The sequence below is a fragment of the Lepisosteus oculatus genome, chromosome 8 (assembly GCF_040954835.1).
Source record: "Lepisosteus oculatus isolate fLepOcu1 chromosome 8, fLepOcu1.hap2, whole genome shotgun sequence".
Lineage (NCBI taxonomy): Eukaryota > Metazoa > Chordata > Actinopteri > Semionotiformes > Lepisosteidae > Lepisosteus > Lepisosteus oculatus.
In genome coordinates, this window is record NC_090703.1 from 10,229,369 (window position 1) to 10,249,761 (window position 20,393).

Genomic DNA, 20,393 nt, shown 5'->3' on the forward strand with positions numbered 1-20,393 from the left:
CATGTGTATTGGCATGACTTGCTGTCTTAATCTAATCTGATTTTAGAAGCTGAGCAAATTTGGGCCTGGTCAGTTCTGGGTTTGGAGACGTGTAAGTGTGGTTTGCTGGCACTGTAAGTGGGGTTGGTAGAGCAGTAGGTGTCACTCTCCCCTATGAGCCAGTATATTCTGTGTAGGTGATGTCACGCTTCTGATGAGACTTTGAACCAAGGTACACAGCATAATGCAATCTTTTCAACAAAGAATGCTTCATAAAAACGCAGTTTCAAGAACACAACCTACTAATACAAACCAGAAAGATAAGCAAACTCCGGAAAATCAAAAGGCCAAACAGGAATTCACATCTAAGGAAATCTATACTTGTGTGAAAGATTCGTCCAGCCCCCTTTTTCCGAGTACATAAAAAAATTCTCGGAAATCAGATTACAACATGAGAGCATTTTGTCTTATCCCTGTACATAGTGAAAGTGTTCTTAATCAGGAAATCTGAGAATCAGAGCACACACATCACCTTTATTTTTAACGTAGCATGTTTCTTTTATTAGGTAATATCTCAATATATATACACACACACACACACCAGTGGTTACCCAGTTCTCTTCACACCTGCTGGTTTTTGTTCCAGATGAGCTCTGTTTCATAATTGAACTAATATGATTAATCTGAACTAATTATTTTCAGCTGTTTTACATGCTGACTGATTCATTTGAACAACTATATTTTATATGTAAAGCCTCTAACTTTCAAATCGATAAGAACTATTTATGAAGTTTCTAAATTTGCCACTTATTAGCTGAATAAACTGTTGTATTGACTGTGAACTCAACTTGAATGCAGATTGTCAGGTATCTGGGGTGATCACAAGGATCAGACAAGGCAAGCCCTGCTTTACAGGATCAGAAGAATGCTGAGTGATTATAGATAAAGGTACTTGCTTCTGAATCGGGTAGGAACTGAGTCTGGGAAGTCCTTCCATTTTACCTAAACCCGTGTGGATCTTTCAGAAACACTTTTAATTTGAACTACAGAAAAAGGGTGCCCTGGATCTTTCTTTTAAAGAGAACCCATATTCAGTTTATTTTATATATTTATTTTGCAAACTTCCAATTTACTTGCCTTCAAAATGCAAGAGTTAAGATCTTACGTTCACAGAAAAAAATGCACAAATTCCCGGCGTTTTGCCTCATTAACCTCAATGAGCTTTTGATGACATATTGTTGATGATATTCACAAAGGAGGCAGTATCCTAATGCTTTGTACATAAAAATACAATAGAAACTCAATCAAGCCCGTACTCGATCCAAATTAGTGTTTCTGCCAGGAGACCATAGCAATCAGCCAACTAATTCATAGGAAGGTTCCTTGCAAGTAATAGATAAAATGTTAAAAATCCCGTTTGAGCAACAGCTTGGTCTGAACACCATGCCTGTTGATTTAATGCCCAATGTCAATGACAGAGCACTCTTATTGATGTGCCCAGACAGATGTCTCGTGTACTTTCCCAACACCTGTGTGGTCACTCCTCTGTGTTCATAGACACAGACTCTTGGGCAGCCTGGATCTCTGACTGATAGTGTTTCTTCAGACCCTTGAGGTAGATGCGCAGGCTGTCAGGGTCCAGGCAGGAGTTCCTCGCAGTCTGCAGGAGGCGTGTTGCCAGGTGATACACTGAACGCTGTTTTTGCGTCTCCGGGTCACTGTGTTTCTTCGCCTGTTTTAAATAGGTACACGGCCAGCAGGAGCGCACCAGCACAGAGATAGGAGGGAGAAAGAGAGAGTAGGCTGATAGAAAGGAAAAAGGTCATGACAAGAAAGCATTTAAAAAAAATAATTTGGAAAAACCCACAGACAAGAATTTAGAAAGGGGCAAAGCTCATGTTTCTTCAATTGTAACATAAATATATTGTGGAACAAATAGATCAATACTGAGATGTTCACTTTTATTTACTGCAGTGGTCAGTAAGAGGTTTAAGAAGGATGACATATTAGTGTCCCTATCAAAAAACCTGCTAAATGGACGAATTAGTCTATTGTGATCTTTCTACAAAGAGAACTTTTAATGCACATCTTTAAACATAAATTGGCTGATAAAACTAAAAATACATGTCCTGACATATGCATGATTTGTCCAATTGTTTTTGCTGACTGCGTAACAAAGACGGTTTTGTATTGAGAGTAGCAACACAAAAATAAATCCGGGCAGATATGCCTAGTCAAGTTGCTAATTGCTCCAACAGTAGTCCTGGGGATATGACTGTAATTGACATCGTTAATCTACATTATGAATTCATTTGCCCAGAAGAATAAAGAAAAATTAAATGAAAACCTGTACCTCAGCAAAGCACACAAATTCAGAGTGAATTTTGGTAATTCCTACCCATAGCTGTTTGCTGATATGAGAGGTAATCTCCTTTGCCTCATGTATTATGGAAGGTGATAAGGCTGTGATCTCTGCAGCCTTCAGTCCTGAAATTCACACACTGTATTAAATGTTTTTGTTTTAGAACCAAACAAATTATAACTTTTTTAGTTCATACTATGAACAACCTGCACTTCTACAATAAATCACCATTAAATAATAAGCTCTAGGTGTTCAAATTGTTGTTTAAATTGTTGTAATTCCTTTATTTAGAGACAAGTGGTTCCAAACCTACTAAACAGACTTAGTTTTATTTTCTATATGGGCACTTTATAGATAAACAGTACTGGCACATTTTAGAATAAGCCTTGCTTAATGCCGTACAAGGATATTGTTAGGAATGCAGGTGTGTGCTACAAGCCTAAAGAACATTCTTACCATAGTTTCTCTCCTCAGAGCAGCCCCGGTTGAGCAGGTAGGTGTAGGTGACTTTCTCAGTGTTGTCGGAGCTGCGGGTGTGCTGAACCTCCATGTGGAGATTCTCCACGTTGGGATAGAGTGTCTCCAGTTGGCAGAGCTCCAGGAAATGCGTAGCAAATATGGTGAATGCCTGCAGACATTCCAGAGCTTTTACTCTCTGGTTACATTAGAGGTTCATCAAACTTCAACACTGTCATCAAAAAATAACATACAGCATTCAGCCAGAAATCTCAGCGAGCTTTTTATCATTATGGCATTAGCACATCTGCAGATAAAAGTATTTCCAACAAAAGTAGTTAAGAAGCTAAAACAAACCCTACTCAGTTTTTAAAATACTCCATATGATACCTTTAGAATTTAGACTTTTTATTGATTTTTGGTCTAGGGATGATAACTGAAAAACACAATTGTTCAGAACGTGTTCAGTGTTTGTAAAGTCTTCTGTGATACAAAGGCAGAAAATAAAAGATGGTCTCCTTAGTGAAGATGGAGAGATATACAAATGCTAAGAATTATTGCAAAGATAAGATATATATTGGGTAGACTATTAGGTAGACAAAACCTACTCTTACTGCATTGCCATTTGTAGTAGAAATAAGGATTTTACCCTAAATTTGAGTAGAAATTCACAGACTGCATGACAAATGCCAACACCTTCCTCGGCACTGGTACCTCTTCCCAGCTCATCTATAATGATGAGAGACTTGTGGCTCACATTATGTATAATGTAAGCTAGCTAGAAGAAAAGAAAAAAACATAACAAAAACCGATGAGGTATATTCAATACTTAAAGCGGACACAAAAAAATCAATAAAACGGACCGTCTGATAATATGGTCGGTAAAGCGATGAAAATATAATTCTATCAATCAAGAAAACATTGAAGGACAAAGTCTATACATTCTTGATTTTGTTATGCGTATGAAACCAATAATAATGAAGGGAGAGGACAAAGGAAGAAATGCCATGACACACTTCTTTCAGCAGGGCTCTAAAGATGGTGAATGTTTGTACTGAAAACTATTGTTGCCAGCCTCTGGCTCCGATGCATACCTCTCAGTAAAATAAAATGATGAATGACAACCCTCATCTTTATTGGTAGGCAAATAATTCTTGTTCAGGCAGTTACAACTACTCCTGAAAGCCAACCAAAACCTCATGTAAAAAGTACTGTATATAGCCTTTTGTTTACAGCAGCATTGGCTAACACTATTTCAAATTATTCAAATTAGGCACATATCAACAAGTTTTATTGATTCCATTAATGCACAAAGCACAGAACAATGAATGATTACTAGATTGAATTATATACTGACAGGTATTAAAAGCACAACAAATGAGTGTTGAAAACAAAAGCATTTTTTCGTGTTTTCAATGCATATTATATACATTTGCTTGTGAAGCTATAAACCTTGTTAGATGGCACATTTTATTATAACTGTAAATCAATCCTAGATTCAGAAAAAAGTGTCATACACAGCTTTGTTCTAACATTTGTTCTGTTGTTTTCACATTAGATGTGAATTACTTTTATAACATATTGTGTAAAGCTATTAATGAAGATCAATATGTACTTTACCTCCTTCATTTCCAACATAAAGGTGGATGAACTTGTTTCAAAGTCATCATCCACCCCAATCCTGGTGAAAATCTGGTCTGCAATTCGGAAAGAGGCATACTCTGCAGGAATAAAGGAGCCTGGGAAAACAATATAGGTCTTTTTTGGAGCAACTCAATTTTTTACACTTCAGTGATTGTTTTAAATACAAGTCTCTTGGGATAAGGATACGAGTTTAAAGATGTATAATGTATAGAAGAGATGTCCAACACTGGTGCTGAGCAACTTCTTCTGGTTTGAGCTCCAGCTGAGTTCTAAATCACATGCAGGAACATTTTAAAGGTAATTTGAGCTCTTAAATGGTCAAATTGTTAATGGTAATTGTAATGGATATCAAACCCTGTACTACTTGCTGAGTTTCAGAGCTGACCTAAATTTTGGAATCAGGACTGAATGCAGAAACATGTTAATCAAAAGTCTAAACTAGAAAGCAGATGGATTAAAGTAATTGATGATTTAGAGGTCAGAACAAAAACCAGAAGACACAATGGCAAAATATCTGACACTGCTACTTACAGTATGAAATATTATTTGTAACTAATGGAACATTTGGGTACATAATTTGATTTGTTGATTAATTCTATAATCATTTTAGGAGTGTCAGACTGCCCACCTATTTGTGCCATGATCTGGCAGAGTGCCACCTGCTTGAGATAAGTGGACTTGCCACTCATGTTGGGGCCAGTGATGAGGATGAAGTTGCTGCCCTCGGAGATGTAGCTGCTGTTGGAGATGGGCTGCTGCCCTGAGATCCTTTCTAGGATGGGGTGTCGTCCCTGCTTGATTGCTAAAGTGTCTGTGAATTCAGGGCGCACTAAGACAAAGTAAAAACGTAACAGTAAGGTTCCGATTATCAAAGCACACAACCTGTACTAATTATTCTGCCGCTCTTCCATTGAGGGTGCTAAGAGATGCTTCATTTCCTCTTTAATTGCAACATGGTTATTAGTTAACAATTTCCTCAAAAACATGAAAAAAGCTCTGTAAGGTAGACATAAAGCTAATAAACTATTAGTCATTTGCTTATCACCATGAGAAGTACTCAGGAAATAATAATTTAGTTTCAGGAAAACATTTCAATGGCACCATTCAATCTAAACAAGGAAGCAGCAATTTGATTACAGCACATACAATGATAAAGTAACACAAAAGCCATAAATCCCTGCATCATAAATCATCATGTAAATAACAGGCTCTGTATTTCCTACTGCAGATAACGGAACGCTAGAGTTTCCCCAGTCTTATTCCCAGTCCGCCTGAATATGGGGTGATTCCAAACAGTAGCAGACGTTTTATTAATCACAAGGAGTTGAGTATTTATGGCTGTGCCTGGCAAACATTTCCCACAGCTGCTTTAAACTATCAAAGCTACAACACTGTAAAATTAGCGTAAGCCTGCCATTTCTGCTTTCAAGGAAACAACTAAATGGGGAAAACTAGTTGCAGAAATAGGAAAAATGGCACATGCAGCTCCGGCCCTTGTGCAGTCTCAGAAAAATCAATTGGTGTGAAAATAATCTCCCTCACAGTCATCTTCTTAAAATGACACGATAACAGATTGTTAAAATGCATGCTATTGGGGTATCTTTTTAATGTTATACAAACCTATGTAAATATAGTTTTGTGTTGGTCACTAATTTAACATTTAGGACCAGATATATTGAATAAATCTGTACTGAGAAGAATCTGCACATCTGTGAATATTACTGTCCTAGGATTCTCACTTAAGATGTACCACATAAAGAACAGATTTTGTCAGATAGCCATGAATGTTTTATTAGTTTGACTAATTGTAATGTAGCTAAATGTAGGACTTCCCTTCAAATAAGACTGATAATCTGAGCTAGACCATTGGATGACCAGTCATGTCATCCTTTATTGTTATTAGCTGCAATAAGGACAGTACTTACCATAGTCAGAGATAGTGCAAGTATTTGCCAAGGACAGCAGCATGTCTAGCATGGAAACTGCATCAGACAGCTTGTAAAGGCAGTGTACATGCTCATGAACAGTGCTGAGCAGCTGACATACCACCCTGGGAACAGAAAGGAGGCATATAAGAGACAGAGCTGCAGCAGCTCCATGAAAATCCTGTCGCACAACAGGCCTCCTGTAAAGGTCAAGGACACAATGATAAGTGCTTCCTTGTGCACAGCAGTGGGGCTTTTCAATTAAAACATTTTGCAGAAATCTTAATTGTACATAAGCATCATTATTCCGACACTTACACATAGGACATGTGGAAAATCTCCCTCAGAGCTTCATCACATCTGTCGTTCATTTTTATCAGGTCTGCTGTTGTGAAGCTGTAGTTATTCTTAAATTTAGTGACCTGAATTCAGGTGCAATCCAAAAACAGTCATAAAAAGGTTAGTTACAGAAACAGTATACAGTTCATTGATCCACAAACATTAAAAAAATACGTAAGCACTCTGCATGAATTCAAATATTAGTCGATTACGTTTACAGGATATTTAACTGATGTTTCTCAACATAAACAGGCATTAATCTGTTGAAATTCTTTATGGAAAGTGCAAGCTTCCTAGGACATGTGAGCACCAGCTCTGTAGGTTTAAGCATTTTACAACACCAATCTTGGACAGATCCCCAGTAAACAAAGAAGGGTGTAAGGGAACATCCGAGTTTTGTGTGCTATAGCAGGCTCTAAAAAATTGGAGGAAGCTGATTTTTTGGCAAGGACCTAGAGTGGCAATAAAAACTGTAAGCTAGTGGCATGCACACCCCGGTGGATCTGAAAAAGACATCAACCATCAAAGCCAGGCACCCTCCACTATCACATTCAACAGCTCAGTCGCAATCAAACAGAACATCTGTAGCAATGAAGACCAGGATTCTAAAACAATCCTGTTATCTTCCACAAAAGTTTGGCAGTCTTCCCTTTTGTAATTTTCTCATTATCGATGTACAATACTTTTTAGAATTATGCTACTTTTTGAAGTAACGTATTAAATTGTGCTTGCTTTGTTTTGCCTGGTTGACTTACCGCTTTCAAAAAAGGAAAACATACCTTTATAAACTCAGAGGGAAGCTGTCCATTTGGCAGTACCACTCCATCCAGTTTCAGCTGAATAAAGAACCCCCTTGTTGTGCTGAAGCTAGTTCTCAAAGGCAAATCATATTTCTCCCCCAGCTGGGTGACCATTCCTATTACAATAACAGAAAACAATTACTTGAGGGCTGCTGTATAAAATACGTTTGTCGTTTTATTTTGAAATAGCACAGTGCAAGTATTTTGTAGTACTTATCTTTCATATGTTTTGATGCTCTTTAATAAAAACCATATTCAAGATCATAATCTTAAAATCATATTTAATTGCTTAGCAGACTCACAAGAATGTTTTCTAGGAAAGCCAACTGATACTAAATATAAGGAAACTACTGGTGAAATTATTTGCACATGGACGTTACACAAAAGCAGTCATTAGGGACACACAAAATTCATGTTTCCTGTGTCATAAAATCTGTGGGGAAATCTGTGATGCTGTTTTAAGCAAAACAGAATAAACTGATACTATGTCTAAAGACAGAAATGACACAACCTCCAGATCCCTGCGGTTTAAAAATGATTAGTACAAAATTTCTTTATTTCTTCAACATATTCTATATTATATAGATCTTTCCATACTCTATAAGGAAAGATGACTACCTGCAATGTCATCCACAATTTCAGTGTAAGCACGTCGAGCGATATCCAAGAACTCATTGATGTTGGGACGCACTGCGTAGCACTTCTGTGTTCGCATGTTGAGATTTCCTTTCATGTAAGTGGTATCATCATTTATCACAGTTTTTATCTGTTCTAGGATAATATCAAATCTGAGTGAAAGAAAAAAGACAAGGCTCTGGACTGAATCACACAGCTTGTTGAATTTTTCACAGCTATTTTCTCCTCATGATCATGGTTTATCCTGACTGCAAGTGAATACAGGGAGAATAATCCTATTAAATAATATAACTTTCTTATCTTTATCAGAGCAGCATTTGTAGATATTCATATTTTAAGAAAAATAATGTACATTAATACTACAATCTATAACAAGAACTGCAGGCAGTTCTAACATAGATTTAACATTGTCCTAGAGCTCCTGCTGCTCTCTGTAAGAACACATTAATGGCTCATTTACACCAATCCCAGTTTGAGATGAATTACCTGCTGTCGTCCAGAGAGTTACAGTACGCTTTCAGCAGGACAGTTTGACAGTTCTGTAGCACTGCCTAACAACCAAAGCACAGCAGTGTTAGCTTTTACTGCAAAGGCCAGAGGGACTCTCCTTATCTTCGCATAGCTGTCCTGAACATTCAGTAGTGAATTGTTACAGTTGATACTGTGTCTTTTACTTTCTGTAATATGTTATTTTAAATTCTCTAAAAAATACTCAGTTCATGTGAGTGAATATTTTCATATGAACTCATATTTTGTAAAAGCCTTTAGGTGAAATTCTACATTTTATTTCAATGAACCATATTTGCACACCACATAGAAAAAGATAATAAAATTCATATATTGGTTTTTAAATTGAAAGTATTATCTCTACAAATCCCCTTATACCCTTGCCAATTTAGTGCTCATTCTATTAATTTTAACTAACTTTCAAATGAGTGTCCACACACCTTCAGAGGTGACACCAGCTCAAGTGTGTGTTTCAGGTGAATAACGTGCATGATCTTCGCCTCGGACAGCTGAACCTGCAACACAGCCACAGCAGGTGTTCTCAGCTTGGTCACAGACTAGCATTTCCGTCCACTCTGTGCAAATGGAAAACTGCTAAAGGAAGGCCTCATTTTACTAGGAACTACACAGCAAATGTCTGAGCTTTCAACCCGTATAGATTAAATCTAAATACATACAATTTTAGAAGAAGCAGAAAATGTTTTACTATCTTTTAAACATGGAAACTCCCAGACAATTTATTGTTATTATTCTACAGTCTGAATCTCATTGCCTTGTGAATTAATTTAATCATTTATCATTTATTTGAGAAATCTACAAACAAAAATTAAGGTTGTAATATTGCAACTTGTACCGTTTCCTGCTTAGGGATCTGCACTAGAACAGAGAGCAGCTGGTCTATATCTAGAAAGCGTCCAATTGCTGTAAAACAGAGAAACAGTATAGACAAAAATAGGAAGTAAAAGCAAAACTGAAAAAACATAAATATGGAAAATAACCAACCAGATTATGCTGCAAAATCACAGACAAAATTAAATGATTTATAATAAATTAAAACTTTGTGCATGAACAAGGAGTCTGGTAAAACAAAATAATAGAAGCGGTTGGGGAACACAATCATTAAGTGAAAGCTGTATTTTCTGTTTCCAGCTTTAATAAAACACAGAAAAAGATATGGTAAAAGAAGCAGTTCATTTCAGAATAACTGCAGAAAGAAAGTTATAGCAACCTTCCATCATCCACACCCCTTCATGATTTTGTCACTGACTTGTCTCAGTGACACACTGACCATAATTCTGAAACTTCACAACTAATTTCATGAGCTCTTCATACATTCCAACAGGAAAATCATGCTCACTGGGAAGGACTGTGTTTACAGTATATGCAGCATCGGAGCATTCCAGTTCTTTCCTGGGCAGTCATTAATCTCATTGAGTAACAGTGACACAGTGTATTTCACAAGAATGTGGTCCAACACAACACAACACAACACAACACAACACAGGCAGTATTGCAACTCTGGAATCAGTACAGAGAGCAGTGACCAGAAACTCCTTGGCTTAAAGTCCTGTTAGACTTGAAAATGGAAGACAAAGAGTGGACCTGATTCAGGTATTCAAAATCCTCAAAGATATTAATATGTCAATCAAACATATTTTTTTACTATTCAGTATCAGCACTACGACACAACCGAAAGAATACAAATAAGAAGGTAAGCAAATTTACAAATTACAGAAAGCCATTCCATCCATTTTGCTCATTTGGCAGCTAGTATCCAACTGATCTAATTATTTCATTCAGTCATTTCTCAAAAAAAGTTGGCTATAAAAACATAACTGGGCATGTTTTTCCAAACCCACACAACCCATTTTATACAACAGTCCTGTCCTCAGTTTGCAGTTTCACATAGTTTCTTCAGTTCTTGTTTAACTCCCAGTTCTAAAGTCCATTGGGTGAACTTTGATAATGCCTTGGAGGATTTCAAATAATAAGTATCTTTCTCTGTTCAAGATTTAAGCATGTTGCTCATGCTTTTTATTCTTGGTATAAACTTGAGTGAAATATTAATGAATACATCATCCATTTCATCAATTATTTATCACCAACCAAACAATCTTTTACTTTTATGTACTTAAGTACTTAACCTAACCACAACAATGATAAATCATTGGTTTAATACCTACAGCCTGTGTGGGTGTGGTACTCAGATCAAAAATACATAAATATTTGTTATCATTGATGTCATTAACAATAACATGAATTAACAGACTTCATTTACGAGAAAGTATAGTTTCGCATGATATATTAATACAACTTCACCAAACCGGTGAGCATGTTAAGAAACTAGTACACAGAATAAGGCACTATTATGAGTGATTTGTTTATATAGATAATAAAGAATATCTGCATTGATTTTAAATTAAAGTGGGTTTTGTTAAAGAAGAAATAACCTTATATCTATAGGTTTTGCCGGATGTTAATATTGAATTGTTTTGCAAGCTGGGTTTAAGTTAACAGCCCTGATAAAGGTGTTGGTAAAGGTTTTTGATAAAGGTTTTGCTGATCAATTAAGACTGCTTGGCTCATGTCATTTTCCTATGTTTCTAAATATATTTCTTTATTTAATCAAGGTGCATACTACATCTGTCTTACCTACCATTCTTTAAACCAAAGAAGAGCTCTTCGTCCTGCAGCAACTCCTGCACAGCATCCAGGCGCATGTTGATAGTGTTGGCGTCCACCAGGGGCTCCAAGATGTTGGAGCGCAGTCTGCGAGCCCCCCCAGCAGTTTTGGTATAATTTAGGACCCCCAGCAGAGTGTGCTCACTCCTGCCAAGGCAAACCACAGAAAGACCACAAACACAAAATACAGCATAGTACAGTGAAGAAAGAATTACTGCAATCTTGAAAATATTACTTTCACAACATAGGGAGAACCAAGATAAAATGAAGAATAAGGTATGAAGTATCAGGGAACAAAATGTATATTAAAATGTACATTTACTCATGTAAGCCTTTTTCTTATGGTTGAGTGAAGCAATTGGTCAGGAAATAACACATACTACATATTTAGCTTACTTTCAAGTTCCTGTGAACATTAAATTCAGAAATAATTTTAGTCAACGTCCTCACTAATTTCTAACAGTGAACAGATTAATCTTTGCAAAGACACGTTTGCAAAATTGAAAGTGAACAGAAAATACTGGTATTTAGCTTTTTAACACAAAGCTATAATACCATCTGTCAAATATTTCAGCATTTTTTAAATCCCTCATATTTACACCTGATGAAGGAACTATTCCAATATTCTTGGTATTTATACAATGAGGGGCAAAGAACTGCATTTTACACAATGCAATAAACAAAGCTAATTTTACAGCACAGCACTGTATGATTTACCTTTAACAAGAAAGTATACTTATGAACAACAAGCTGAATCTTTTCCCTGAATTTATTGTCTAATCACTCTACTTTCATGCCCACATTTCTTTCTAATTTACACTTGATTTTAAACTAAATGGGAACCACTGAACAAACTAAACAAAAAGCTTAGTAGTATAATATTTTTAACACGGGCCACACTCTATTTATAAAAGAAAACATGCTGGTTTAGCCACACTCACAAGTTCCTCAAAAAGAATGAATTACAATTTGAGAACTTATGAGAAGACAATAATTTTTGGATTAATATAAACTGTGCAGATATGGCTAGATATTATTTTCTGCCTTTTATGTTTTATCCTATACATAAAACACAGAAAATCTGTATATATATATACTTTTTCTGGATAAGTATTCATCTTTTCATGCCTCAAGAAAACCTGGCCTTATTTCATCTTGAAATTTATTTTTACTAAACTGACAGGGTTTTTCTAATATGTCTTTTTATGCAATGATGCAAAATATTTCTATTTTATTTCTGTCATTAATCTGACAGAAAAGCGTTATCACCTGGGTTCCCTGTTGTTCACCACCAGCTCCAAATTACGGGCAGAAGAAGAGTCAATCATAGCTGTCTGCTCGCTCCCTTTGAAACTCACTTTCAGGGATTTTGGGGCATATACCGCGTTCTGCATAAATTCAAAGTATTTCAGCAAAGCTGCTGCTGCAGCCAGGCAGTAGTATCTGAAAGAACATAAAAAGTTTAAAGTTTAAAATATACAAGATATCGTTTGTCTCGGGTAACCTACAATGTCGCTAACACACTGCAGAAACATTTAGAATTGGGTATGGTTTCTTTTTAAAGGTTAAGCATATATTTGATATTTAAGTGGTTCAGTAAAAATAAATGGAGCAGTGAGAAAATCTGTAAGCAGTTCTAGCTTTGAGGTCCTTCTCAGGCATCCCACATTCATAAAATAACTTTATTTAATAACAGGATTTGGTTACAATGTAGTTAACTATGAGATATAAAACCACAATATAACACTCTGAACCATGTATCCAACCATTAATGAAAAAACATTTGAAAGAACTCGCCAATGCACAAAAAATCAAAATACTAAAGATCGAGTTGAGTCTCTTCTGGAAAACTAAAATATGTTCTCTGTGTTAACGCCTACTTAGCTTGCACCTCCATAAGGACCGTGCTGAACTCGGGTGCAGAAAGCTGCTGGATGTATTCCAGTCCTTTCCCCTCATTGAAATACTTCCTCTGAACAGCAGTGATGGAAATATTCTGGAAAAGAAAATGTTTCTTACAGAAATGAAAAACCTGAAACGAGATTCTTAAATGGTGCAATCCAAGAACATAGTTAAGACAGATTGGCTGTGTGGTTTAGTTTGACAGAATCACAGGTTTAAAAAAAAATCTGATACGCTGGAGTCTGCACCCTTCTGCACACTCCCCATCAGGAATCTATGTGTATACCTGGAGGTTCTCTGTGACGAGTCTGAAGAGCTTTGTTCCTTTGCCCTTTTCACTTGCAGTGTCTGGCATTAATATTTCCAATGGGGTTAAGATGTGGAGTTTTGTTAAGATCTGCAGAAAGTAAAGGTAAGAGGCTTAAATCTAGATCTCAGCAAAATAAACAAAAGAGTTGCACTTATACATCATAGCTACTGGAATGCCACAATGGGAAAAGGAGATTGGAGAAGGAAGGTAGAAATAGGGTGTTGAATTTTTTTAGTTCTTTTGGTAAAAAAAATATATATTTTTCATTTCTATACTGCATTAATATATACCTTAGCATATGTGCCAGTGTCAGAGAATTGAGAAAGTACGAGCTCGGGGCATGTTAGGTCAATACTGGCCATGCCGATCTCACCCCGGGCAAGACCCCGCCCCTCCACCACTGCCACGATCACCGAGGCGACGGAAGCAGAGGAAACAGATGAACAAGTTGTCACTGAAAGGGAGAAGGCATCTGTTGTTAAAGAAGACACCCGGGAAGCACGCACAGAATATACAGTAGACACCATTTAAAGAAATGAATGGGCATTTCAACAGCACAGAGGAGAGCAGGTTCTTGTGACTAAAAAGGCGTGACAAAATTACTTTTGCTCCTCAGTTTTCCTGTATGCAGCATAGTTGAAAATGTATACATCCAAAGCAGACTACTTTTACATGAACTGATTTCAACAGATCAATGTAATTGCTGTGTAGAGTCATTAACTGATACAATAGTATTGTGTGAGGAAACAATCTTGCACGTTCACAGAAATACAACGGGTGTCCTTCAAGCACGTCTGAATGAAAACATGATGGTCCCGTCTCAGTAGAACAGTTACAAGCGGTAATACTGTACTGGTGCGCTCCATCTGGGGAGTGCGAGAGTGGTGACCAGACGAGCTTCTGCAAGCCCCAGACGACAGCGGGGTCCTGCGCAGCTGGGGTGTCCCTGCACCCCAAACGGAGGAGCTGCTGTTACCCGAGGCGAGGTTTGGCACGCGTGCCCACCCTAGGTTAGAGATTCTGCCTACAACAGAAGAATCTAAAAAAGGAAAGCCGTTTCAGTGGAAAAACACACACACTGTAAACACACACAACCCAAATTTGTTTGCGTGGTACGTGACTCAGTTACTGTACATTTCACTTTCATTTTTGCTCTATCAAACTTTCTGTCTGTGATAACCTTTTTATTGTTTCTCCATGCTGATTGGTTCAATGTTTCAGATTATGCTGCTCTTAAATAACATGGTAAACAAAAACAGCTAGCTGAAGGATTTTGGATGGTGGAAAGACAAGTAAGATCAATGTGAGATAATGACATTATAGTATATTATTGGATTTTAATAACTCAATTTTGGTGCACAAAAGACAGAGTTCTACAGTTAGCCTTCATTTGTACAATATGACTAGGTCTTTTACTTATTAAACAATAAGTTCATACACAGTATTGAACAACAATCTCAACAGAAATAAAATGAGTACACAATTGTCTTGAAAAAACGTAGAAGAGGTAGATAAACTATCTAATTATATGATTAAATCTCTCGGACAATATTGTTAGTACTCCTAAAACCGGTATAATAGTTATACCGTCTCTGGAAGGTGCTGTAGTGGAGGTGGGCGCTACCCTTGACCTCTCTGATGAAGATGAAGGGTCGCTGCGTGTGCTGCCCACTTGGCCGGGGCCTCCTCCCGACCGGGCGCACCGCTTCACGGGGGACAGCGAACTCCAGGACCCCGGCGGAGCTGGGCCTGGTGCATCGGACGACGGAGAAAGCGAGCTGCGACCTGGCTCTGAGCTGTCAACCGTATCGTTAGTGCTGCTGCGAAACATCTTAAGCGTTTATCAGATAGAGAGTGCTGAAATGTGCTGAATATCATACAAAAGTAAAATAACTCATTATCGGTAGGTAAATCTACAAGGAATGAGGAACTCGCAGCTTGTTACTGTCGTTACGGCTGAAGGCGCGAGTGGACTTCACGGACCGCTCGCGCGCAGTCTCCATTAGTGTGAATTTAGATCAATGTACTGTTTTACCACAATTAAGCATATTTACTTATATATTACTTAATGTTACAAACCATTCAACAGTATAACCCAAAAGATCTTATTTTATCTTTGCCATATAGTGGAGTAAAACCGTGTTTATTGACACATGACGCAGGTTAAGACCATATAAACCTCATAAAAAAGCACTAACGTGTTCAAGCGTACTCCTATCCTAAACCAAATACAACGCGAAAAAATCGCCCCCTCACGGCGACTCGAAGTAATTTTACATCACGAACTGGCCACGGAGACCCGTGTACATCAGTCACTTATTACACAAGATGGCGTCGCCCTCGGAAGACCTTGAGGGTGAAAGCTATTTTATGAGAGAGATTGAGAAGCGAGACGGGTCCTGCTTGCGTATAAAGCAGTGCAGTAAGGGAGATGTTGGGTGTGTGGTTTGGGACGCGGCCATCGTGCTTGCGAAATACCTCGAAACCGAGCAGTTTTATCAGCCCTCCGAGGGGATCAACACATGGGCAAACAAAACAGTCTTGGAGTTGGGAGCGGGGACCGGAGTCGTGGGTCTAATGGCTGCAACGCTGGGGTGAATAATATACACGTCTTTAACTGATTTTTTTTTAGCATAGGGTAAAGAGGGAGCTATGAAGCGAGGTGGTGGAAAATCTTGCACTTACAGTTTATCTTTTAAACATATCCACACGGAATATGCTGAACCTTGGTTAAAAACCACCGCTGCGTTGAGCATTATTTTTAATGCATGGGAGTTTTCTTCCAGAACCTGTTTTTTTTTTAAAGCGATGTTCGCACCCCGTCTTTTTATTTTAATTTGAATTAGATATGAACTACTTGTTATTCTCTCGTGCATGCTTACTTTTGCATAACTGTTAATGTATTAGTAGAAATAGCAAAAGAGAAGTCAGAACGTATCGTGGTAATTATATTCAGCAGGTAAATAACATATTTAATCATTCGTTTAAGGTTTAAATGTTATTTTTTAGACTTCTATTGTGACTAGACTAGATGAAGTTAAACTTATTATGTTTATAATATTATGTATAATATAGTATTACGCACAAACTTGTTTCACGGTTTAGCAGTACTAATGCTAAATATTTGAAATATGTCTGTATCCTGACACCAGATGTCAGGATGATCAAGAGCGTTCCTCAGTGCAGTTTTTTTTTTTCTCCAACGTGCTGTAAATTTGTACCCAACCGCCTTTCAGACAGGTCTGTCTGTCCCCTTGCGTGGTGGGAACAGCAGAGATCCCGGTCTTGGGGTAAAACATGCCATCGTAATCACATGACATTTAAATACAAACTCCAGGAACTTTATTGGTAGAGCATATGAACTGTACAGAACAGTATTATTACAGAATAGTAGCCGTGTACAAAACACGCGTATGTATCATATGATACAGTATATTATAATACATCTTTACACTGAAATGTAGTTCAATACAATACAGTACAGAGGTTTTCCCCCTTTCTTGTTGGTGCAGAACATTCCTCTCGCTGGGCTTCGCAGTGTTAAGTGTACTCAGTAGACTGAAAGCCACTGATGTGTTCGTCTGCTGTTGCTCGGGCTGTGACAGGAGGACACCTACTCTGCTGATGGTTTTACTGTTTGCTTGTCCTTTTGTAGAGAGGTGCTGGGGAGAGAGAGAGGGGTACAAACAAGGAAAAAAAACTGTCAGTGCATGTGACCTAACACATGCATAAGTGCAATGACGTGCTTATTTGCATGTGTGCGCCGATACGAAGACATTAAGGAATCACCAATACATAAACGCAGAGCAGCAGCAGCAGCAACAACACCATGTTAAATAACATACAACTTAAAAAAAACAAGTCAAACAAGAAGTGTGAGAAGAGAAGAAAACATCAGTGTGAGTCAGTGGTAGAGGTCGGGACAGAGTTGAGTCATCGCTTCACTTGCATGGGGTTACACACGCCTCACAACTCGCTTCAAAATCCTAGCGCAAAATAAAATGTGGCACAAACATGTCAAGTCCTTTTTTACGGAGCTGCGTGAGTCTTCGGTCATTTTCATCTGACTTTGCTCCCCCTGGAGCTGGGTCCTCTGCTCCCAGCTGAAAGCTCGTCTCATTACCAGCCCTGGTGAATAATTATGTGTCTGTGTGTAACATAATTTACACAGACAATTATAATGGATGAGGCACGTTATTGTAGCGTGTTGTGTAGTGTTTAGAAAGGGGTAAAGACGGTAGTCTTGTTTAGTAAAGAGTGACCGTGTACAGTTGTTAATAACTGTTGCTCTTTTTCCTGCAGAGCCCGTGTCACTGTGACGGATCTGGAAGACCTACAGCCCCTGCTGGAATTAAACATCAGGGACCACCTGCCTCTCGTCCGCACTGGGTCTGTCAAAGCCAAGGTACTGAAATGGTTTGTACAGCATTTCCATTGATCGCTTGTTTCTAAAGAATGAAGTGCCATGCATTAAGTAAAAACTAACAACAAGGCATTGCACCAACATATATTTAAATGGGATGATATACGTTTTGGTTGGTGGGAGAGATTTATTTTGAGTTGCAGAGAGAGATAGCAGAGAGTTGGCTTGTTTTCTTTGTCAACAGACATTAAAAAGTAAGTTAATCAGCACAACAAAGTTAAGTCTGTATATTTTATTATGTGAAAGTGTTGCAAAATCTGTACGAGTATCGGCTGTTTTCAGGGCGTAAAAGGGTGCAGTTTTCCTTACAGTTGTTTTTCACTTTCGTGTGAAGGGGAGGAGATGTGACAGAGTTTTTGCCTCCACCTGACTTCCTGCTGATGGCTGACTGCATCTACTATGAGCAGGTAGGACATTTGCAATGTTACATTTTGTTCCAGACCTGGTATTGAATATACAATATATTAAAATAAGTAAAATAAGAACAAAAACCTTTTACTGGCGTTATCACAGACATTCACTATTTATCAAAGAATGCATCGCCTTGGCATCATTTTCTGCATTCCTCCAGTAAATAAGTGTAATGCTGTGCCAGGTTTTCCAAACATCGCTAAAATAAAAGTACTACACAAAGGAATTTGACTCGTGATGGCGAACATAGCGAACTCTTGAGCAGCTCATCAGAATCTGTGAAGAAGGAGCTACAACAGTAGAAATCAAAGACCTGCACCTTATAATAATAATAATAATAATAATAATAATATTAATTAATAATTGCTTACACTTATATAGCGCTTTTCTGGACACTCCACTCAAAGCGCTTTACAGGTAATGGGGATCCCCTCCACCACCACCAATGTGCAGCCCCACCTGGATGATGCGACGGCAGCCATAGTGCGACAGAACACTAACCACACATCAGCTATTAGTGGGGAGGAGTTTAGAGAGTAATAAAGCCAATTCAGAGATGGGGATTATTAGGAAGCCATGATTGGTAAGGGCCAATGGGAAATTTGGCCAGGATGCCAGGGTTACACCCCGACTCTTTTCGAGAAACGCCCTGGGATTTTTAATGACCACAGAGAGTCAGGACCTTGGTTTTACATCTCATCCGAAGGACGGCGCCTGTTTACAGTATAGCGTCACTATACTGGGGCATTAGGACCCACATGGACCGCAGGGTGAGCACCCCCTGCTGGCCCCACTAACACCTCTTCCAGCAGCAACCTTAGTTTTTCCCAGGAGGTCTCCCATCCAGGTACTGACCAGGCTCACACCTGCTTGAGCTTCAGTGGGTTGCCAGTTGTGAGTTGCAGGGTGGTATGGCTGCTGGCTTAGTAAGTGAGGGTGGAAAGGAGACTGTGTACTGTTACAATGTGCCATTTTCTTCCTGTTGGAAACCTGCATGTCTTTACACCCACAGTCTGTGGAGCCACTAGTGAAGACCCTAAGAGACCTGGCTGGGCCGCAGACACGCGTCCTCTGCTGCTATGAACAGAGGACCATGGGCAAGAACCCTGAAGTGGAGAAGCGCTTCTTCGAGGTGAGCAACCCTCCCGTCCACCCACGCCCTCCCCACTCCCCACTCTGCAGGTTTCATACAGGGATATCCTGGCTTTTGGGCCTGGTCTTCAGCCACCATGAGTTTCTTCTGGTCCTCGAGAGGTGTGAGCTGCCGTGAAGCTGTCCGTTACTTGAGAAGCCGTCTGCGATGGGGCACCAGTTTTACCAGCAGCCGAAGCCCTAGCCCCCTCTTGACTGGGCCGGTGATAGTCAGTGGGTGTTTGGGTCCAGTGGAGTTCTTATTTAATATGGTGGCGGCGTCTTCTTTTTTTTTGCTATCCACTTCCAGTGCAGTGGGTCGTCACGTGTCTTTTGGATAACGAAACTGGCCCCTGACCGCCTTCTCCGGTCTTTTTCCGTCCCTGTGCTGAACAGCTGCTGCTGCAGGACTTTGAGGCCGAGGAGATCCCACTGGAAAAGCAGGACCCGGAGTACAGCAGTGAGGACATCCACATCCTGCTCCTCCGCTCCCGAGCCTCTTAATGCTGGGGCCTGGGTACTGTCTGCGGGGAGACGCCACCAGGGCCATTGAGTGGGCTGTGTAGGGACAGGCCAGGTGTGTCGTGAAGGCGTACAGCGTGGAACTGTCTTGAGATGCTTACTTCTAAAACCCGCCCCCTGCAGAGAGTGGGGCTCTTCCATCGCTAGAGGCCTGTGGTCTTGTCTGCTTCGGAAAAGGGTGTTATTCCCAGTCGGCTGCCGTGTAGAATGTGGGCTGGAAATGAAAATGATCTGCGTCCAAATTCTCAAGATCGAGTGAACAAGTATTTTTTTTGTTCTTTACCGTCAATAAATGTTTTTTTAAAAATGCTGCATCGCTGGCTCTTCCAAGAGGGTAAAATAGAATTTCTGAAACGGCGAGGAG

The 20,393-nt window shown here is 39.0% G+C and overlaps 2 protein-coding genes across 4 annotated transcripts; one reads left to right on the forward strand and one right to left on the reverse strand.

Annotated features, from left to right (window-relative positions):
• Positions 1 to 417: 417 nt before the first annotated feature.
• Positions 418 to 15,906, reverse strand: msh4 (mutS homolog 4). 3 transcript variants are annotated; one of them, XM_015350210.2, is made up of 20 exons: positions 15,130 to 15,902; positions 14,396 to 14,581; positions 13,833 to 13,996; positions 13,519 to 13,629; positions 13,211 to 13,326; positions 12,600 to 12,773; positions 11,305 to 11,477; positions 9,502 to 9,569; positions 9,089 to 9,163; positions 8,628 to 8,692; positions 8,124 to 8,293; positions 7,485 to 7,621; positions 6,685 to 6,788; positions 6,367 to 6,491; positions 5,070 to 5,270; positions 4,418 to 4,536; positions 3,447 to 3,575; positions 2,798 to 2,969; positions 2,378 to 2,466; positions 418 to 1,711 (listed from the first exon to the last, which is right to left on the reverse strand). In XM_015350210.2, exons 1-20 carry the CDS (start codon positions 15,371 to 15,373, stop codon positions 1,517 to 1,519), a joined length of 2,817 nt encoding a protein of 938 aa, XP_015205696.2. In that variant the 5' UTR covers positions 15,374 to 15,902; the 3' UTR covers positions 418 to 1,516. The 3 variants fall into 3 exon arrangements, with proteins under 3 accessions (XP_015205696.2, XP_015205697.2, XP_015205699.2); XM_015350211.2 differs by having other exon boundaries at positions 1,620 to 1,782; positions 15,130 to 15,904; XM_015350213.2 differs by lacking the exons at positions 418 to 1,711; positions 2,378 to 2,466 and having other exon boundaries at positions 2,941 to 3,029; positions 15,130 to 15,906.
• Positions 15,843 to 20,336, forward strand: vcpkmt (valosin containing protein lysine (K) methyltransferase). Its single transcript, XM_069193196.1, has 5 exons — positions 15,843 to 16,136; positions 17,845 to 17,958; positions 18,300 to 18,372; positions 19,389 to 19,508; positions 19,904 to 20,336. The coding sequence occupies exons 1-5, from the start codon at positions 15,871 to 15,873 to the stop codon at positions 20,009 to 20,011; spliced, it is 681 nt and encodes a 226-aa protein (XP_069049297.1). The 5' UTR covers positions 15,843 to 15,870; the 3' UTR covers positions 20,012 to 20,336.
• The last annotated feature ends 57 nt before the right edge of the window (positions 20,337 to 20,393 follow it).